The 20,979-nt window shown below is 41.3% G+C and overlaps 1 protein-coding gene across 1 annotated transcript in view; it reads left to right on the top strand.

The window, feature by feature from the left end:
• The window catches only part of LOC132784252 (cell adhesion molecule Dscam2), a 124,271-nt gene that overhangs the window by 84,551 nt on the left and 18,741 nt on the right, over positions 1–20,979 (top strand). Inside the window, exons 5-6 of the mRNA XM_060789743.1 lie at positions 16,542–18,740; positions 19,742–20,245. Of these exons, the coding sequence (XP_060645726.1) occupies positions 16,542–18,740; positions 19,742–20,245 (2,703 nt within the window). The remainder of the gene's footprint in view (positions 1–16,541; positions 18,741–19,741; positions 20,246–20,979) is intronic.

Genomic DNA, 20,979 nt, shown 5'->3' with positions numbered 1-20,979 from the left:
TGGCTAGAGATCCGGGCAGGGTTCATAGGTAACAGGCAACTTAACGCCAATAATACGGCAAAATAGCCGGCAACAAGCCATGAAATGAGCCAAGAAGGCTCTCTCCTGCAACCATGCTGCCACCCTTTCACCCCTCCTCACCCCTCTAGACCATTATCCATCTGCACGCGCCACGTCGCATAGTGTCTGCCATTTGTGGCAAGACAAAAGTGAAACAATGGCCGGAAAAACCCTCTAACCTAAAGCCAATCTTCATACCAGACTCTCTTCCTCTATTAGGGAGTATTTGCGTGTGTGTGTGTGTGGCTACTATTTACTTGGCATTAAGCAAACTTCAAATAAAAAGGATAACGAGACACGCAAGCAACTCAAAATGGAAGTTGCTCAACAACAATAACAACAAGTTTCGAGCAGATGCTGCGGAGCAATATCGAATGTTGGGGACAGCCATAAGATACGCTGTAAAAGAGAGAGTAACGAATCTTACCTCAAAAAGTATTATTAGCACATGCTACTCACACTTTACTAAAGCCTTACAGGGTAAACAAAACAATAAGTACCAAACAAAATGAGCAGCAACCGACGAACCGACAATGACAACAAACTTGCAACGTGTCTATAGTACTTTCTCTCTCTCCTCTATACTTTCGACTTAAATATATATGATAGGGAGTAGGGAGCAGAGGAAGTTTTGGGTTTGAAAGGCACGACAATTGCACACAATTTTCATTTATTGTTTGGCTACACATTTGGCCACATTATGGCAGCTCAGCCAGAACCAGAACCAGAGCCGAAGCTTAAGTCCTGCGTCGAAGTTGCGAGACAAAAGGATGTTTTCCCGACAACATTCGGTTCGTTCCCACACACACACAACGCATAATCGTGCATTGGCCTCGGGGCAACAAGGCAAATGATATCTGGGTGGATTTTTGGGTTCCGCATTCCGTTTGGCACATTCTAAAGATTCAAACAGCAGGAATCAAAGGAGCAAAAAATAAGAAAAGAAAAGAAAATGAAGATACGCCCACACTTTAACGCTTCAAGAGGTGCGCATTGCGTGCTGAGGTCAGTTCGAGGGTCGAATTTGCGGTACACATGTCGCATGTTGCCCAGGACATTCGTCATTAGCCATTCAGTCTACAGTCAGGAAATAAAGCACACACACACACATACATATACACATTTACGAAAATGGAAATGGAAACGTCGATAACAACAGCTCAACACACGCATTCCGCATTCACAACTGAAACACTGAGAAAGCTCTCTCTCGCATTAGGCATTAAGCATTCGCCTTTTGTGATAAGCAAATTAATTGAAATACAATAATTATGCACATTAGCGATGCTCGCTTCGAGTCAAGAGTGAAGTGTAGGAGGGTGCTGGAACTAATTTGCGTTTATACCTGGTCTCAAGGCAGCTGAGTGCGATTAGAGAAAGACTTTGGCTTAATTGACGCCTCGAGGAATTCAACGGGCAACGGGCACAAGTCAAGGCTACTTAAAGTGCCCATGAAATGGGAGCAAATGAAGCGAGGTGAAGTGAAGTGGGATGAACTAGTGATAGAAAGGAACGAGGACTGTTTTACATCAAAATGTGCTTAAAGAGTAGGCAAGCTAAAATACAAATATTTGAAAGATAGTATCATGAAAACAGAGTATTGCGAGATAGCGAAAATGTTAAATCAATAAATGAAGTTAGGAAATAAAGTAAAGAAGCGGAGAAATTTAAAGAGTATCAACTTTATATAATTATTTAAAGAGAAGTCAATGTATTTGATGATTCAGTGACTATACACAAAAAGGCAAAACTTTCCAAGAAATAAAAAAATATTTAACAAAGATGAATAAGTATGACTGACGATCTTAACAATGTGAGAAATGCAAAAAACCAGCTAAGAAAAGGCAGCAAGAGAGTGGGAAGAATGTCTATAATAAGAGTGAGCTACTGTTCACTGACAGTTCACACACACTCCCACACACACACACATATGCGCATTCATACATTGGCATAAATTAATGCATCAAGCCAATGACAAACTTTGCATTGTTAGTCATGGCCCCCGTTTCTGGCTCTATTGTTGTTTTTGTTTGTCCGTTGTTTGTCATGGTGTTGTTGCCTGACTAAGTATAATGATGAATTTGTTGAGATAATGATGGTGATGATGAAGTTGTTGCTATTGCTGCTGCTATTGATTATGATGTCGATGTCAACAGAGTGCAAACACAGAGCGCACGCGTTCGTTGCCTGCCTCACAATTGCTGCTGCTGTAGCTGTTGCATGCGACGTGCTCACAATGATTCAGCATTGTTTCAATAAACTAAACAAACTGCCAGCTGCCACGCCTCCACACCCTCGCTCCAACTCCCACAGCAACATGTTCGCAAAGAGCACGCGTCGCTGTGCTGTGCTGGGCATCATTTCGACTGCTAATTAAAGTAAATTTTGTGAATCAATGAAACCGGTTTTCGGTGCCATGCAAATTGAACAAATAACCAAATATTTTGGAGCTGCCTCCCCGCCTCTCTCATCTCTTTCATCCCTGCCACATAAACATGTCAATAATATTCAAAATTGAAATGTCAAAATGCTAATTTTAGCACATTTGTTTGACTTTGGCATAGAGAGAGCGAGAGCACAGACGACAAGCAGAGGAGAAGAGTATAGAGAAGCACGTTTGTGTGCTCTATGTTGCTGCTGCAACTGTGCCTCATCCTGTTGCAAGGATTCTCTACGGCGACGCAATACAATTTGCGCAATGTGCACAAATTTGCACAAGCCGCATGCACATTTTTATTTACAGAAATTTGTTGCCACATTTGACTCTCAATATAGCAAATATGCGCTTATAACGCTGAAACTTCTCTTTCTCCTCCCTCCATCCTCATTCAAATTTCGGCAACATAGAATTACACACACAAGTTTTGTATATTTCCTTTTTTTTTTGGTAGCGTTGCGTTTGGGTTTTTGCAAAATTTTTGTGACTGACTCGCCAATTTGCCAGTTGACTAATGAAACGGAGTCAAGAGCTGTGGGACTTGCCACAGATTCGACTAACAAATTGCGCAGCTTGACGGCATGTGCAAAAAAAAACACACTGCTAAAGTGTACTAAACAAGCACGCATACGAATAATGCATAGTTCGCCCCTCTATAAAACTGATCCCCTTCATGTAAAACTGACCCTAACACAGCTCTTCTTTTGGTTTTCCATCGGTGCTGTCAATGTTTACTTGTGAATTGAGCTGTGAAACATGCCGCAAAATGGCTTGAATTCACCGAGAACTGTGTTTAAACGAAACGTGCAGGAAATGATTGAAATCTTAGCTGGAAAATATCTCTTTGATTTTTTTAAAAATCTTTGTTTGAGTATCGAAAATACACAAATACCCAGAAAGATTTCTATTTAAATTCAATGCCATATTACTTATTGGAAAATAAATTCAAAATAAAAATGCTTTTCATGCTAGAATTTTAAACGCAAATGTGCTTAAAAGTATGCTATGTTTACATTTTTCGTGACGTTTTTCCCTGAACAAAAGTATTTCTTAAATAACTTATATTTCTACCATATTGGAGAAATATAAGTTATTTAAGAAATACTTTTGTCTAGGGAAAAACGTCAACTTACTACGACTTTTAGTAACTGGTATATTATTGACAATCTGGTATATTTTGAACCCTAGGGTATATTTTGTAGTACTATATTAATATACCAAATATATCATTTGGTATATTTTTAAGTACTCTTGCGGTATTTCAGTTTGGTATATTTTAAAATAAATACCGCACTGTTTTGATTTTATTCACAATTCGTAGCGAGTATCTCTCAGCCGAGCACACTCGACCTTAGCTTTCTTTCTTGTTGAAAATTGAATTCACTTGACTGTATTAAATTCTTTAGAATAACTCTCAGGTCATTAACCTTTATGTGAATTATTAAATTTGAAACTTTACAAATTATATTTACTTTTTCTTTTTCTCTCAAAAAAAAAAAAACCAACTTTCAATACTTCGCAGTTGAATGAAAGATTAATGAATTCCCTAGACAGGCGGCCGTGTGGGGTCACAGGTCACAGAGGATCAATAACCCAGGCGACGAGTCTGTTTGCCAGCAATAATCTTTATAATAATGTTATAATAAGTCCATTTCACAAAACTTTTCACACTTCTGAAGTGGAAAAATGTGTAAACAGTCGTCGATAAATGTGTGTTTGTTGCAAGCTGAACTGAACTCAACTCGACATCAATTGTTCAAAATTTTATATTTATTTACTGGAATTGTTGTTGTTGTTGTTGTTGTTATTGTTCATTTGGCGCTTGTTTTGTGTTTGTTTTCAATGAATTTTGTGTTTGGTTTCGCCAAGCAAAGTTTATTCTATCAATTGAATGCGCTTTTCTATTATTTTTCTTGCTGGTTGCTGTTGTTGTTGTTGCTGTTGCTGTTGTGGAGTGTGTCTGACATTGGCTTAACGCATCCAGCGATAAATGTTAAATGAATTTGGAAAGTTCATGTAAAACATTCTTCATAAAATATTTATAATATATGGTTGACTTATTTTTATGTCAGTTCTGTTTGCAAAACACATTCTTCAAATGGGGTATTTAGAAAGTCAAGTTAAAGTTGAGATTAGAATAAAGATTTAGTTGGGAATATAAATAAGAAATATGATATTTTATCAAGTGAAATTAGTATTGCAATTTACAGTTTTTACTATCACATTCTTATTTAGTCAAATCACTTTGATTTGCCGTTTACAGGGTATAGTTTTGCATTCAATTATCGGTTGGTTGGCATCCACAATTTGTTTCCTGTTTTCATTTGCATATTCAGTTTGTAAATTGCTTAATTATAATTGCATTTGAATTTGTTGCTGTGGCCCCAGCAATTGCCGCCTAATTAAAACTTATATATAAACTCATTTTCAACTTTATTATTTGCGTAAATATCGAATGCACATTATAAATATATATTTTCCATACATCCATATAAGAATAATATAAAATAAATATGTGCAGGGGGAGGGTTAAAAGTGCATCGCATCAATGTCTACACATCAATTTGTTATGCTGCTAAAGAATTGCATTAACCGTGCGGGCAGCAACGGAAAAACGGCTTAAAGAGGGGGAGAACCTATTTGTGAGGCAAGTTGGCGTTGTAAAATTTAACGGCACACATGTTGCTTGTGGCAACTGAACTGTGCACTGTGCCCCGCTCAGTGTAACAGCCGGAGATGCTTCTGCTGCAATAGAAAAACGCATAAAATGAGATAAAAGTTGAAGGATTGCAACGAATTGGCAATACACTTTATGAAGCTGCTTTTTTCGTAAAGAAGTTATTGTCTGAATTAGTTTAGAAATGGGATAAAAGAAGTTGATATACAGGAGTGATTTAATAAATATGTTTGCTTAGAAGTTGCTGTTTAAATTAGTATCGAAAAGGGAATAAAGGAAGATGAGATATGGGAAACATTTTAGGAGTTTTTTGAAATCGTTTATAATATTGACAACACGCTTTATCAACGCTTGATTTGCTAAGAAATTGTTACTTAAATCAGTGTTCAAATATGATGAAAATGCCTGGATGATATTAAAAAGAATTTATTAAAAAGTTATCTGCATCTGAATCAGTTTAGAGGAGAGATTTAATGAATATATTTATATCTTAATGTTGCATTATTTGGCTGCTTGATTTGATTAGAATTTGCTGTTCAGTGTAGAAAAGAAAGGTGAGATTTGGCAAAAATTTAAGGAATATTATGGAATTGTTTATAATGATGGCAATACAATTTAACTGGTTGCTTGATTTGCTAAGAAGTTGTTATTTAAATTCGTGTTCAAATATAAGAAAAAGAATGGAAAATATTAAAAGAATGTAACACATTGTTGTATCATATTTCGCAAAATTTATGAAACAGTTCTTTGCTCATCTAGTGTTGCTCTTTAATTTCTCTGCCATCTCTGCTGGCAAGTTGCATGCAACAGCACATTCAACTCTTTGGCTGCTGCTTCATCAATTGTCAGCAGTTGCAGTTGCAGTTTCAGACTCGTGTTTGGCCTTCGCGATGCTATTCGCTTGCATTGGACATAAGTACTGGCTATATAGCGACTATAGAGCCAACTATAGTGCTCAACTGATGCGAGTGGTGCTCACAGCGAGTAAATAAAAAGCGGCAAATGTGGCAGAACGAAACCTGCTGCTGCTGCAACTAGCAAACGAAGCAGCGAAGAAGAAGGATGCTGTACCGAGAGTTTTCTCTGCTCTCGTGTGGATGCGATGCTGGCGAAAAGGAAAAGCCAAAAAGAAAATGCATTGCGAATGATGATGCTGCTGTTGCTGTTGGTGTTGTGCAGGCAGTGAAAACTACAGCAAAAGTGCTGAACAAATGGAACAAGTTACAAAAGCTAAAATGGCAACCCGACAGCAGTAACTGCAACAACAACAACAACAACAATAAAAACCAAAGAGAACTCGTCCCTGGCAGCAATATGAACAACAATCTTGAATATTGTACGTTACATATGTAGATACATTTCCTGCAGCTGCAGCGCAGCACAGGAAAGGGAAAAGCGGGCGGGGTGGGGGCTGGGGAAAGGGGCAAAGGGGCAGCTGGGTGTGCTTGCTGCTTGCCACGTGGCTGCGAGTTAATTTAAAAAAAATTTTATTTACATTTTGCCTGCTGGCGAGCGGCTTTTGATGCTCGCTACTGCTGTTGCTTCTGTTGTTGTTGTTGCCATTTCTGTTTGCATTGTTTACATTTACTGCAGCTTCAACTTGACTTACAACAACAACAACAACAACCACGACTACTACAATAACAAGCTGGGCCAAGCGAGGGCGGGGCGGGGCGAGGGCGGTGTGGTGACTATAAAACAGCAGCTGACGCCGCTTGGGGCAGGGTTTGAGCATTGGGTGGCGGCGGCTCTTGCTTGAGTGCCGCTAGGGGGCAGCTGCTGCTGTTGCTGTTGCTGCTGCTGCCATAACAAAAACATCAGCCAACGGGGCGAACAGTCAGTGATGTGTTTTTATTGTTGGCACTGGCTGATGTTGCTGATGCTACTGCTACTGCTGCTGCTGCTGCTGCTGATGATGATCATGATGATGCTGCAGGTTGGCCTCTGGCTGCCACACATGACGCTGACTCAGATGATGATGATTGAGTTCATCATCGACTGGTTGCAAGTGCCCTGAGTTATGCAGCACACCATCAGTAGAAGTAGCAGTAGCATCAGCTAGTTGCAACATTGTCAAACCAAAAACCGAAAACAAATGCAAATGAAACTTTGAAAAATATACAATACGGCACAAGAATTGAAATGTTTGGTTCAGATTTGAATAGTTAAGCCACAGATGTTGTATGTTTCATTTCAAATTCAATTACAAAACTTTCAAATTAAATCAAGAAGATTGTGATACGGAGAATGGTTTATAGTTAGCTTTCTGAATAGCAAAAGAAATTCCAAATAAATTCCGTAGAGTTATATTCTAGGAATATTAATAAAATCTGTTTAGAATGTGCAATGCATATCAATTATAAAACGTTAAAGATGAAATATAGAAAACTTTCAAATTAAAACAAAAACGTGATATAGAAAGCTAGTCAGTGAATGTGGAAAGAAATACGAAACAAAATTGGCATAATTTATTTAGGAATCTACAGCTATCAGATACAAATTGTATGTTATTTAAAATGGGAAAAAACTCTTAATTTTTGCGAGTTTCAGTAGCTTTGGCTGTCAATTTGGTATATTTTGTACTTTGAATATAGTACTATTCAATATACCAAATATTGTCTGCGGTATATTTTAATATTTGGTATATTTTTACTCTTTGTCTTTATCAATATACCAAATATACACTTTGGTATATTTTAGTATTTTTGTGGTATATTTTAGAAATATAACACCGCACTGTCTAACTGATATATTGTGTTTGAAACAGTTTAGTATTTTTTACGGTATATTTTAGGTACGGTATATTTTTTGCTTTCATTAAAAATGAGGAGCTCTCTTGTTTATTTGGTAGAGATTTTCTCAATACCCAATAAATATCACTTTTGCGCTTCTCATAAATTCAATATTTTTGTTAAAAATCCTTCTCTAATTTCATTGTAAAACAGTTCAATAAATTAAACATAACTTTTCACAGATTAGTTAAATAGTTGAGAGCTTGTCAAATACTATATTTTTTGGGCTCTTCAGTTCGTGATGAAGTGAAAGCAGCAAGCAAGTGCGTAGAGCGTAACCAGTTAAGATTTAAGCAGTTAGCAGGTGTTCTCTAAGTGCTGAGAGTAATCAAGCTGTCACCTGAGGTCACACACAAACACTCAACACACAAATTCTCGAGCATCCTAACGCTTGTGTTGTTCTTATGCAAAGTTTGACTCAACTTGAACAACTGAACTGAACTGAATGACTAACTTATTGACTGACTGACTGACTGACTGACAATCGCTATATGCACTTGTGAAGCAATTGAAGTGAGTGCTTCTTCTATGTCGCAAAAAGCAGGGGTAAAATCTCTTGAAATTAACTAAATATTTACAAAGGCTATGAAATCTGCATAAAGTGCTTTGCTTCGTCTTCGTCGGTTGTTTCGCTTGCGATTGCAATGGGGCAAATTAATTTAACATGAAATTTAATGAAATGCACTCCTGCTGTTGCTCTTCTTCTTCTGCTTCTTCTTCTTCTTCTTCTTGATGTTGTTGTTGTTGCTGCAGCAGGAAAAGGAGCAGCAGCTGCACTTGGGGACAACTTTGACTCAAGGACTCGTGGGACTAGCGACCCGGGACAACTTCTTGTCGCTAAAAGCAAAGTTTCCCTTTGCCAAGCCAAGCCAACCAGCCTCCGTCTGTCTTCTGTCTTCTGTACTCTATCCTCAGTCTCAGTCTCTGTTTTAGTCGACCATGTGCCCTTCAACGGAATTTAATTATTTAGGTCAAAAGACGCTGTCGCGCCAGTTGCCAAGACAATGCCACTTACTGCTGTGCCTTGCTTTTGGCCAGGCTAAAAAGCAGCGACGTCGTCGTCTTCTTCTCTCGCATTTGGTGGGCTCCGAAAAATTGAAAAGCGAATTGAGTTTATTATAGACATAGGGAAAGCAATTCACACAGCAGGAGCAGAACCAAGGGAAGTGAAGCTGCAAAAGTGGCAATGGTTGCTTTCTCTTATCAGGACTCTCGCTCTCTCTTTGTCCCTCTCTCTCTCCCTCTCTCTCTCTTGGGGCACGTCGAAAACTTTTACTTGTTTTATTTGTTTTATTTTCTGCAAGTAATTCCGTTTTGCGCCTAATGCCCTGCTACAGTTTATAGCCATCTCCCCTCTCGCTCTCTCTCTCTCTCTCTCTGTCTCTTTTTGCCTTTCATGCATCCCAATGAAAGTTAAACAAAGCATCAAAATTTGCTGGCTGTAGCTGCAATTGCTCAACTGTTTCAACCGTTTCAGCGATTGCTTCCATCTGCAACTCAACTCACAGCCTCCTCTCTCTCTCTCTATCTCTGTCTGTCGACACATGCTGTCTCGCTCTCTGCTGGCAAATCTACACGTCTCGTTTCGCTGGAAAATTACGCCATTCAAAAATTTGCTTTACGTGTTGCCCGAGTTTTCATTCTGTTTTCCTATTTCGCAATTTTTTTTTGCTCCTCTCTTTTTTTTTGCCATCTAGTTCAGACTCTGCAAAGTCGCTTGGCCCATTTTTATCATACACTTTGCCAAAGGAGTCAACGGCATATTAAATGTGATTTGTAGTTAACAAGAGACAACAACCTTTAGAAGATTTTAAACTGCATTTTGTGCTTATTTCTTGGTAGTTAACTTCAAACATTGACTTCTACATTTATTATTTAGTTTGATAAAACTTCTTGTTAGTCTTGTTAGTGTATTAGCAGCTTCGGTTTTGTTGTTAATTGTGCTTTCATTTAGCTATTTTTTTTTATTTTGCTCTTGTTGGCCTGAGCCTGAACGCCGCGCGGGCAAGTAAATAAATAAAAGCAAAAGTTTTGCCCGGCACGGCTGTTACTTTTTGCCCCTGCCCCCGCCGTCGACCCCGCCTCTGCCCCTCGCTCTTCGCGTTAGGTTTGCTGTGCAAATAGTAGCAGCAACAACAAAGCAAATGCCAACACTAATGACATCGTTTGTGGCCTGCATGTGCCCAGGCTCCACAACTTCCTTGCACACTTCTCTCTCTGCCCCCTCTCCTTCTTCACCTCGTCTGGCTTCCATGTGTGGCATAGAGAGTAAAGTATACAAAAAAAAAAAAATTTGGGGGGAAAAAAGTTTGTCAATAATTTGGCTGCCTATTTAAAGCAGCCTCTGCCAAATGGTGGAAGTTGTTGATGGCCCAGCCTCTATCCCGGCACGCCCCCTCCTCGCCCAGTTCATTTCATTCGTTTTGTTTACCATTAAAATTCCAGCCAGACAATTTACAGAAATTTGTGTTGTTTAAATAGCGCGCCAAGAAGTTTTATACATTTCTTTTTCTCTCTCTCTCTCTCTGTATCTGTCTGTTGTGCTGCCTTTTTAAATTAATTTGGGGCAGCTTTGATTGCAACGCCCGCCCCTCCTTGCTGTCCCGCCTCCTGTTGCTGGAAAATTGTTTATGCTTTAAACATGGTCGAGAAACAGAACAGAACTGAGAACAGACAACAGAAAAAAGCAAAAGAGCCTGCAGTGGAGCGCATAAAATTAGTTTGTCGAAAACTTTTCATTGATTTGCCACAAATTGTGGCATAAAAATAAACTTGCAACGCAATTGTGCCACATCGTTGAGAGGGAGAGAATTTTGCACTTTTGTTTACACTCGATGGACTCCGACTCGTGTTTCACATATGTTTTTGTGGGTTGGAAAGCAAAAAACAAAAAAAACAAAAAACATAAAACCTGCACAACATTTCATAAATCATTTTTGGGGCCAAATATTTGCTGTGGCCGGCACAAAATGCTCTGATTTCATTTTATTTGGCCACAAAAACCATTGTCGAACACAGCTCCCGAAAATTGTATCTATGTATCTTGATTCAAATCTATTGCTGTGTGTTGTTGTCTCTATTTGTATCTGGCATATCTGCAGCTAATAAAAATTTCGAGTATAATAAACATTTTCAGCGTTTATCAGTAAAAGTCTGGCCACATTTCATTTACATATGAGCCAAAAACAAAAAAAAAATTCAGATGGAAAAAAAAAACAATCGAAATTGAGAAATTCAGAAAAAACAGCAGCACACAAAGTGATCCCATAAAAGCACTTTAAACGTATCGAAATCAAAAAATTTACTTTAGATAGAAAATCTTTTTAGCTTTAGCTTGCCATCTCACTCCTCTCTTTCCTCTCTCTCTCTCTCTCGCTCTTTCTCGTTGTACGTGCAAATGTTTATTTGGCTTCGTACTATTTTATCTTTTGTTGTGCGCTGCAAATTGAAAACTCTTTTGATTTTTATTTCGGTTATTTTTTATTTTTTTGTCTGGCATAGAAGTGTGTACTAAAGTAAATACTTTAACGCTTTTTATTGAGATTTTTTGCTGTTGATAGTTCAATTCAAAGTTAAATGATCTATTTGATAAGCATCAAAAGCCATTTAAAACGGAACAACAATATCGATTAACTCTTAAATTAGGTTAGTCATTTTGTGTGGTCAACCTTTAATCTATACTTTTAATAGCCACATTTTGCTCCTCTGCATTCTTTGAATATAATTGTTTGCTTCCTGTATGAATCGCATATTCGTTGTTTATTATTGTTTGTCCGTTTAACTCGTATTATTTATTTATGTGTAAACTATGCTTAGCTCAGCTGCTGCTGCTTATCGGCGGGCAATTCATTTGAAGTTGTTGCCACTCGATGTCTTCAATTGTTTAATAGACTTTGTTAATGTGCTTGCTAAACACAATCACAATTACAAACACACTCACTTGTTTATTTGTGCTTGAGCTTCTCTACTCTTCCTGTAATTTATGAGCTGCTAGTTTCCTTTTTCATCTGCTAGCCATATACAATATACGGTATATATGTATTTTTTTCTGTGTTGTAGTTGTTTTAGTTTATGCGCTCAATTTAGTAACTAGTTAGGCTGAAATGGGGCTCGGCCTTTTGCATGGTCACCAAGCTGACCAAGGGATAAGGGGGACCCTAAACCACTTTCGACACAGAGAAGTAGAGGGGAGTGAAGAGACGGTATAGAAAGAACAAAACCAAACAAGAAACTAATAAAAAGCCAAAGCAAAAACCACAAGAGCTCATAGCTCAAATGCGCTGACAGCAGGCACGAGTTATGCGTACGTACATATCTCTAGCATGGAATGGAGGAAGACTGGAGGGAGGTGGGAGAGACAGAGTGGAGGAGGAGGGGTAAAAATATGTTGAGCTTTTCCAACTAAATGCTATAAAAATTCTTGACTTAATAGGAAAACAAGACAGGAACATGAAGCGTCCAACGGTGCGACAAGCAAAGAAAGATGTAGAGCGCGAGGAGGGGCGGGAGGAGAGTCAAACAGAACTTGTGGAGGGCACTAAAGAAAACTAACAAGTTACAAAAGCCAAAGAGCAGCAGTGGATATACTTGTGTATGTTGTATAAAGAGAGAGACAGACTTGACTGACAAAATGGCAAAACCAGCTGGCCAAACGAAAGAGACAGAGCGAGTGAGAGCGAGCGAGAGACACACACATATGTATGGCAGTGGCAAGAACAAGAAGAACTTGAAAGCCAAGAAAAACATTTAGTAGATGATGAAAATCATGGCAACATAAACTACGAGTGGCTAAACGAGAGCTAAAAACGAGATGTGATGACGACCACCAGACGACTCCCGATGCCGATGGCGTTGGTGATGGAGACGGAGATGGAGATGAAGATGGCCACAGCTCCGATAAGGCTCAAAACACCAACCCAAACAAGCCAGGCAGAGCTCTGAAGCCAAGGCAAACCCAACTCAAGCCAAAGTCGAGACAGAAAGACAGACAGCGGGGACAGGCAGCAAACACATCTTGAGGCTGCTTTGCCAGGTCAATAACATGTTCAAAGCGAACGCATCTGCCAGGCAATCGAATTAAAGCATTAATTGCTAGAGTGTGTGTGTGTTGGATGTGTGTAGTGTAGTGTGTATAGCAAAGTAGTTGAGTGTTCTGTGTCTTGCAGGCAAAACAAACTAACTTCTTGCGAATGATTGTGGCTATATTGGATTGTGGTTCTATAATTTATTTTATTTCCGTTACGTTTCCGGCAAGACACACGCCTCAACCACCACCCCCTCTCTCTCTTTCTTGCTCTCAGTACTTTTTAATTTCGCATTCATTAGTTCGAACTGAAGCGAGCGAATTGCTTGGCCAAGAAGGATAGCAGCTGAACGCGCTCTCTCTCTCTCTCTCTACCATTCCTGGCTGTCTTATCTTGCCAACTCATTGGCCTTATCATTTATCTTGGCTGGTTTAAGTTTCTGGTCGAGTTTCTGCTCCCGCTTCTTCTTCTCGTTTTGGTTATATCAATTCGCTTTCAACTTGGCTTTGGTTTTGTTTTGGCATTTGTGGCCTTTGTGGCTGGGCGCATGCCACACGTTCCACTCTGTTCCCAACGGTTTTGGCCACACATTAAAATTGGATTTGGCTCGCATCTGTAAGCCAAGTTAAGCTCTCGTTCGTTTTAGCGCGCTCTCTCGCGCTCCAAAGGTTTTTGCCCAACGATTATTTTTAATGCACTTTTCGCTCGCTTTTCTAATTAAAATTAAAATTAATTTTGGCCCGTTGCTTTTCCTGCTAATTTTATTGCACTTTTCATAGTTTGCTCCCTTTACACTTTTTTTTTGCGTGTTTTCGGAGTCATTTTTGGGGCTTGCTCTGTGTGTTGGGAATTTAGTCAACCTGCTGTGTCAAATTAATTGGCAAAAATCAAGTGAAGCTGCTTGTAAAGCTGATGGTGTTAGAAGCAGCTTATGGGAGCATCCTTCTTCTCGCCTTTATCCCAGACACATTGTCTGCGCGTGGCCATAACGAAATTAGCCAAAAAAGGCAACAAAAGGATAGGAGAAACGAGAAGCCAGAAGCCAAGCCAAGCAGCAGCGGCAACTGCCTAATAACTAATTGTTGCTAAGCAGCAGCAACAGCAAAAGAAGTAGATACAGCATCAGTCTGTAAATTGTGTTAGCATTAAGTGCCCAGAACTGAGTAGAAAATTGAGTTAAGACACTGGGCGAAAATTGAAAATTTCATTTGCCATCATCTTCCAGTCTTTCGTCTATTCTATTTTTTGTTCGGGATTAGCCCATAAACTGTTTATAATGCACGCGCAAAGGCTAAAGCGCCATCTATCGCCCACTAGCTGCAGAACTGTGTGCAAAACGTGTAGACTACGATTTTTTTAAAGCATACTTTCGAGCGGAAACATATAATAGCGCGAGGCAGCGCTCTTTGTGGGCCGTTTGGCGTGGGCCCAAACAATTTGGCAATTGATTGAAAAAATATTTGTTAACACGAATTGCTGCTTAGACTGTAAAATGTCGATAGGCGTGGCTAGGGTAGAAGGGCGTACGGGCGGCGCTGTATGTAAACTAATTCAATTATTTGCGCACATAATTTAAGGTTCTTCGACCATTTCATTGAGCAAGAAATTTATATGCAAAACACGCATAAAATTGTTTTTGCCTCTCGCGTTCGCGCACTTGCTTTTTTACTTTTCGCTTGTCGTTGTGCTTTTGTGTTCATTATTTATGAACACGAAGTGGCTAGCAAATAATTGAAGGAGCCTGCTGCCCATTTTAAAGTAATCAACACAGTTGATGTCAAGGAAGGAAACGGGACATCAACAGCGAAAAGAGAAGGTGAAAAAAATAAAATAAAATAGGTTCTAGCAACACAGAATTTCAGGTCAGGTTCTGTCGTTTGTCGGTAATGTTTGCACAACATGAGCAACATTATGAAATGCGAGCGCGGAATGCAGTGGCCCAAATGTGTAAAACATGTTCACAAAAGTGACAATTAAGCCAATTTGATGCCATTTACAAAGTCAGAGCTAGAGTCGAGGTTGAAAAGAACCGAAAGAACCGAAGCAAACGCGTCAATTTCTAACAGCAGCAACAACAACAACAATAACAATTTCTTAATGGTTCGGTTCATTGTTCTCGGGGCATGGCAGACAATCAAATGTAATTACACGCACATAAACACGCAAAGAGTCTCGAAGAGTTTGAGAAACACCTGAACCTGAAACCCTTCCTCCCTCCTTCTCTCAATCCACACAAAAAGGTAGCCGAGAATCACGCAATTTACTATAATTTTGCAGTGCCTGGAGCTGACAGCAGCAGCGAGGAGGTGGCAAAGGTAGTTGCTGAGCATTTGCTCTACTTTCTTGAGATTGCGGCACAAAGTTGCGACTCAAGTCGAATCGAGTCGACTGTCAATGCGACGACGACGACGTCGACGACGAGTTGGCGACTTTATGGACAGTCATTAGGCAGCCGGCAGCGACACTTAGCCGGCTCAGTTAATTACAAAGCGCAGCGGCAAAAGTAAACTCAACTCCCTTGAGCTGCTCTGATCTGGGACTGTGGGTCTGGTGTTTTGAGGCATGCCGCATGCCACATCATTTAATGCCATTTGTGGTTGCAAGAGCTTGTCGAGCATGCAGCCAGCTAATTGTACTGAGCAGGACAGAGATTAAAGGTAGCGACAAATGCTTTGAGTTGGTTGGAATCTGGTAAACTGTCAAGTTTATAGAAGTGCGAAAGCGATTTAATGCACATCAAAGTGTTGCATCACGAGAGCACAACTTATAATGAGTTCATTATAAAAGTAACTTTAGGGAGCACGATAGAAAGTCATCTAATAAATCAACATTAGTTGACATTGAGTATAAAGTAAACTAATGGAAATGCATTGTGTTTCACAAAAGTTAAGTCCAGATAATTATAAGCAAACAACGTTTATTTCTGACTACCTTTAAATAACTTTGGGTTTGTGAACTAAGCAGCGTATTTAATAAATGCAAAGTTATTAAAATGCCGCGCCAGTTCTAATTATACTCTGCTCTATTTATGCATAACTCTTTAAGCAAACCCCTGACCCATGGATACACCAATGAGCTCAGCATTGTTCGCTGAGCTGAGCAATTAACCTCAGTGGGTGTCCACGCTGGGTTCAAAGTCCAGACTCATCAGGCTCATCAATTGCACTCTCGAGTTGCGAGTTGCGCTAATGATCCTAAGCCAAGCAGCATTAGCTGCCAGACACTTGATTAGCTTAATTAATAATTGACAAATTCTGTGTCTAATCAGAGGCGAAGATGCTGCCTCCTCTCCCTCTTCTCTCTCTCTCTCTCTCTCTATCTTCATGTTTTGCTGAGCTGGGCATCTAATTCAATTACAAGTTGGAAGGCCGCTGATTAAGCTGCCGAAAATGCTTTGTGTTTATTAATTTTCATCATTTCGACCGCATTGCTTTGATTTATGTCCTCAACAATAGCCAACGTACTCGGTGTATACTAAATGCTAAATGAGCATGCTCTGTTGTATATCCCTACTAATTGAACGTCCTGTGCTCCTATTTTTTTCCTTACAGACTATGCTCGCGTTGAGGTGGGACCTGAGAATCCACTGCGCGTGGAACGTGACCGCACTGCCAAATTGGAGTGTAACGTCGATGCGAAACCAAAGGTGCCGAATGTCCGCTGGACACGCAACGGCAGCTTCATTAGCTCCTCGCTGGTGCACACCATCCATCGGGTGAGCGTGCAGGATGCCGGAAAATATACGTGCAGCGCCGACAACGGACTGGGCAAGGCTGGAGAACAGGAGCTCATACTGGACATTCTCTATCCACCCACCGTGGTCATTGAGTCGAAGACGCGCGAGGCCGAGGAAGGCGAAACCGTCAACATACGCTGCAATGTCACCGCCAATCCGGCGCCTGTCACCATCGAATGGCTGCGCGAAGGCGCTCCCGATTTTCGCTACAACGGCGATGTGCTCAATCTGCCCTCGGTACGCGCCGAACACGCCGGCAATTACATCTGTCGCGCCGTCAACATTATGCAGAGCCAGGGCCAGGAGCGCAGCGAACGTGTCGGTAACTCCACAGTCGCTCTGCTCGTGCGTCATCGTCCCGGTCAGGCGTACATCACACCCAACAAGCCGGTGGTGCACGTGGGCAACGGTGTGACGCTCACCTGCTCGGCGAATCCTCCTGGCTGGCCAGTGCCTCAGTATCGCTGGTTCCGCGACATGGAAGGAGAGTTCTCAACTAGCCAGAAGATACTTGCTCAGGGACCACAGTACTCCATACCGAAGGCGCATCTGGGCAACGAGGGCAAGTATCACTGTCATGCGGTCAATGAGCTAGGCATTGGCAAGATGGCCACAATTGTGCTAGAGATACATCAGCCACCGCAATTCCTCGCCAAGTTGCAGCAGCACATGACCCGACGCGTGAAGGATGTTGAATATGCGGTGACCTGCAGTGCCAAGGGCAAGCCAGCGCCCAGCATCAAGTGGCTGAAGGATGGCGTTGAAATATTGCCCGAACTGAATCTGTACGAGGTGAAGACGAATCCCGATCAGGGACCCAATGGCGTGGTCACGGTGCAGAGCATGCTGAAGTTCCACGGCAATGCACGTCCATCGGGCAATCAACTGGTGCCTGGCGATCGAGGACTCTACACGTGTCTCTATCAGAACGAAGTGAACTCTGCAAACTCTTCGATGCAGCTGCGCATTGAGCACGAACCCATTGTGCTCCATCAGTACAACAAGGTGGCCTTTGACATACGCGAAACCGCTGAGGTTGTGTGCAAGGTGCAAGCTTATCCCAAGCCCGAGTTCCAATGGCAGTTTGGTAATAATCCCTCGCCCCTGACCATGTCCTCTGATGGTCACTACGAGATTAGCACGACGACAGACAACAATGACATCTACACCTCGGTACTGCGCATCAATTCACTGACACACTCCGACTACGGTGAATACACGTGTCGTGTGGTCAACTCCCTGAATACGATTCGAGCACCGATACGCCTACAGCAGAAGGGTCCGCCCGAGAAGCCAACGAATCTGCGTGAAGTGGATGTGGGCCACAACTATGTGACACTAAGCTGGGATCCTGGATTCGATGGTGGACTGAGCAAGACCAAATTCTTCCTGAGCTATCGTCGCGTGGCCATGCAGCGAGAGGAGCAACTGATTCCCGATTGTGCCAACTTTGCGAATGCCAATTCCGATTGGGTTGAGGTCGATTGTCAGCGGGATATTCCCTGCAAGGTGACATCGCTGGAACAGCATCAGAACTATGCCTTCAAGGTGAAGGCGCTGAACATCAAGAACGCTTCCCCCTACTCCAATGAGATCACCGTGGCCACAAAGGTCAGTCGCATTCCACCCCCGCTGCAAGTCACCTACGAGCCAAGCACACGCACCCTGGGCATCGATGTGGGCGCCACTTGCCTCAATCTGGTGGCAGTTGTCGAGACTGTCCATCATGGAGATACGCCCATGACCACAGCCTGGGAGGTGGTTGAAACACTGGATAATCTGCAGCTCTCCGGCAATGGTCCCACGCACAAGGAGAAGGTCATTGAACGCGTGATGACGCCACGTCGCAGTGGCGGCGGACGGGCTTTGGGTCACACCATCAATGAGGAGGAGGACGAGGATGCAAATCTCAATAATATTGTCTTGGAGCAGGATGACAACATGCCCACAGTGCGAGTGAAGCTGTGTCTGCGCAACAATCACAAGCATTGCAGCGACTACACGGATGCTGAGAGTAAGTATGCGGGCAAACAGTTGGGAATGGATTAAAAGGGATATGGCTGGCTGGAAATGAGTGTTAGATTGTTTGATGGGACTCTGAGAACTTCAAGTTTATTAGAAATGCAGTTAGGGAAGAAATAGCAATGGAATTCCTAGCTGAAAAGGAAAGGGAACAATTCATGAAGTGAGGCTAGAATCTGTTAAATAAGTACGGTGAATTTTTTGAGTAATAACAATTCAATTGAAGTCTAGATTTAACTACAGATTAACTTATAAATCAATCGAAATAAAGCAGAAAAACGTTTTTCCTTTTTCCTAGAACAACGGTTCAAAATAATGCTGTTGGTTAAGCAAATTTAGTTGTCAGGGTAACTGTCAGCTTAAACTGCTCTTCCCTGGAGATTCCCCAAACAAAAATATTAAACTGCTGTTAGAATACTACGAAAAATCACAACATACTAAAAGTCAACAAATCGCAGTTCAATTGGCAAACATTTGAATAATGACTGCATGAATAATGTGCGTCAATCATTTCAATGAAGCGTGAGTATTTCATTTGACCGAGGAGAGTCCATCAATGGGCCTATTAGAACTATGTGAGGGAATGGGGCGACATTCAGTGGCATTTCATTTGGCACAGTTCATTGGGGCAATTCACGATCACGAGAATAATGATTCACATGGCGATGGTGACGGCGAAGCGAGTTCGCTGATTTCCATTATATGCAAAGCCATTACGAGCAATTGCGCCCCTTGAATAGCCGGACAATCAATCAATCACTCATCCATCGCGAGGCAACCTGGCAAGCCAAACACAACCATCAATCCATCCATCCATCCATCCAGCCAGCCAGCCAGCCAGCCAGTCAGCCAGCTACATCCATCCAAGCATCCATCTATCCATCCAGCCAGCCCGGTTGCCATTCAGTTGAGTGGCGTTGCATTTTTCATGGCTTCATTTCATTCATCTCAACTCTCTTCTCATGTCCTTTTCTCTTCTCTCGCTCCTTGCAGTTGGACGGCCCTATATCGCAGAGGCAAACGCCCTGGCCACGCCCACACTGATTGCGATAATCGTGTCGTGCATTGTGTTCGCACTATTCGCCGGTTTGCTGCTCATGTTCTGCCGCTGCAAGCGCAATCAGTCGAAGAAGAGCGCCGCCGCCAAGGACTACGAGATGGACTCGGTGCGGCCATCGATTGTGGCCGCCCAACAGAATCAGGCACCGCCACCGTATTACCCGGCGAGCGGGCTGGACAACAAGGCCCTCGAGCACTCAATGGATCTGGCCCTCAGCATGGAGGACCAAAAGACAGCACTCTATGCCACACAAAATGGCTATAGCTATCATCCGGGCAGCGGTGTTGTTGGCGTTGGCCTCGGAGGCACCCTTGGCTCTGGCGGTGTTGTTGGCGTCGGCGGTGTTGGCAGCGGTGTTGGCACCATCGGCAGCGGTGGCGTTGTTGGTGTCACAGGCATACCCGGTTTGACAGGACACACGTTGCCAGGAAATGAATGTAAGTACACACACACACATACACATATACAGTTACTGTTACAGCTATATGAACTTGGGGACTGAGAGGGCTCTGCAAATGTTCTTGATGAATAGCCAAAGGACCTAGGCTAGAGAGATAGATGACCATCGTGGCGAATCGATGAGTGCCTCAGATAGCTCAGATCATTAATAACTTAAAGACAACTTTCAAGAGTGTTCTTGAAAACTGATTTTAAAATCTTTAAATGAAATTATGACTACCATAACAGTATTTCTAAGAAACATCCTTATTAATTTAATGTATTTCTTTAAAAAGAAATCCCTTAAATATTTGAATGCAACAAAGCACAATAATAGAAATATCTCTTAATGTTTAGGTGAGGTAAATATTTTAGAAAACTCTGAAGTTTTAAAGAAAAGATTAACCAAAAATTCGTATAAGCTTTTAATATCTTCCATTCTGATTATATTCCATTCTGATTAATCTTCCATGCAACGAAGTACAATAATAGAAATATCTTAATCTTTTGTTGAAGTAAATAACTTAGAAAACTCTGAAGTTTTAAAGTAAAGATTAATCAGAAATTCGTATAAGCTTTTAATATCTTCCATTCTGATTAATCTTCCATGCAACGAAGTACAATAATAGAAATATCTTAATCTTTTGTTGAAGTAAATAACTTAGAAAATTCTGAAGTTTTAAAGTAAAGATTAACCATAAATTCGTATAAGCTTTTAATATCTTCCATTCTG

Source organism: Drosophila nasuta, chromosome 2L (genome assembly GCF_023558535.2).
Source record: "Drosophila nasuta strain 15112-1781.00 chromosome 2L, ASM2355853v1, whole genome shotgun sequence".
Classification (NCBI taxonomy): domain Eukaryota; kingdom Metazoa; phylum Arthropoda; class Insecta; order Diptera; family Drosophilidae; genus Drosophila; species Drosophila nasuta.
This window is presented reverse-complemented; position numbering and strand designations above follow the sequence as displayed.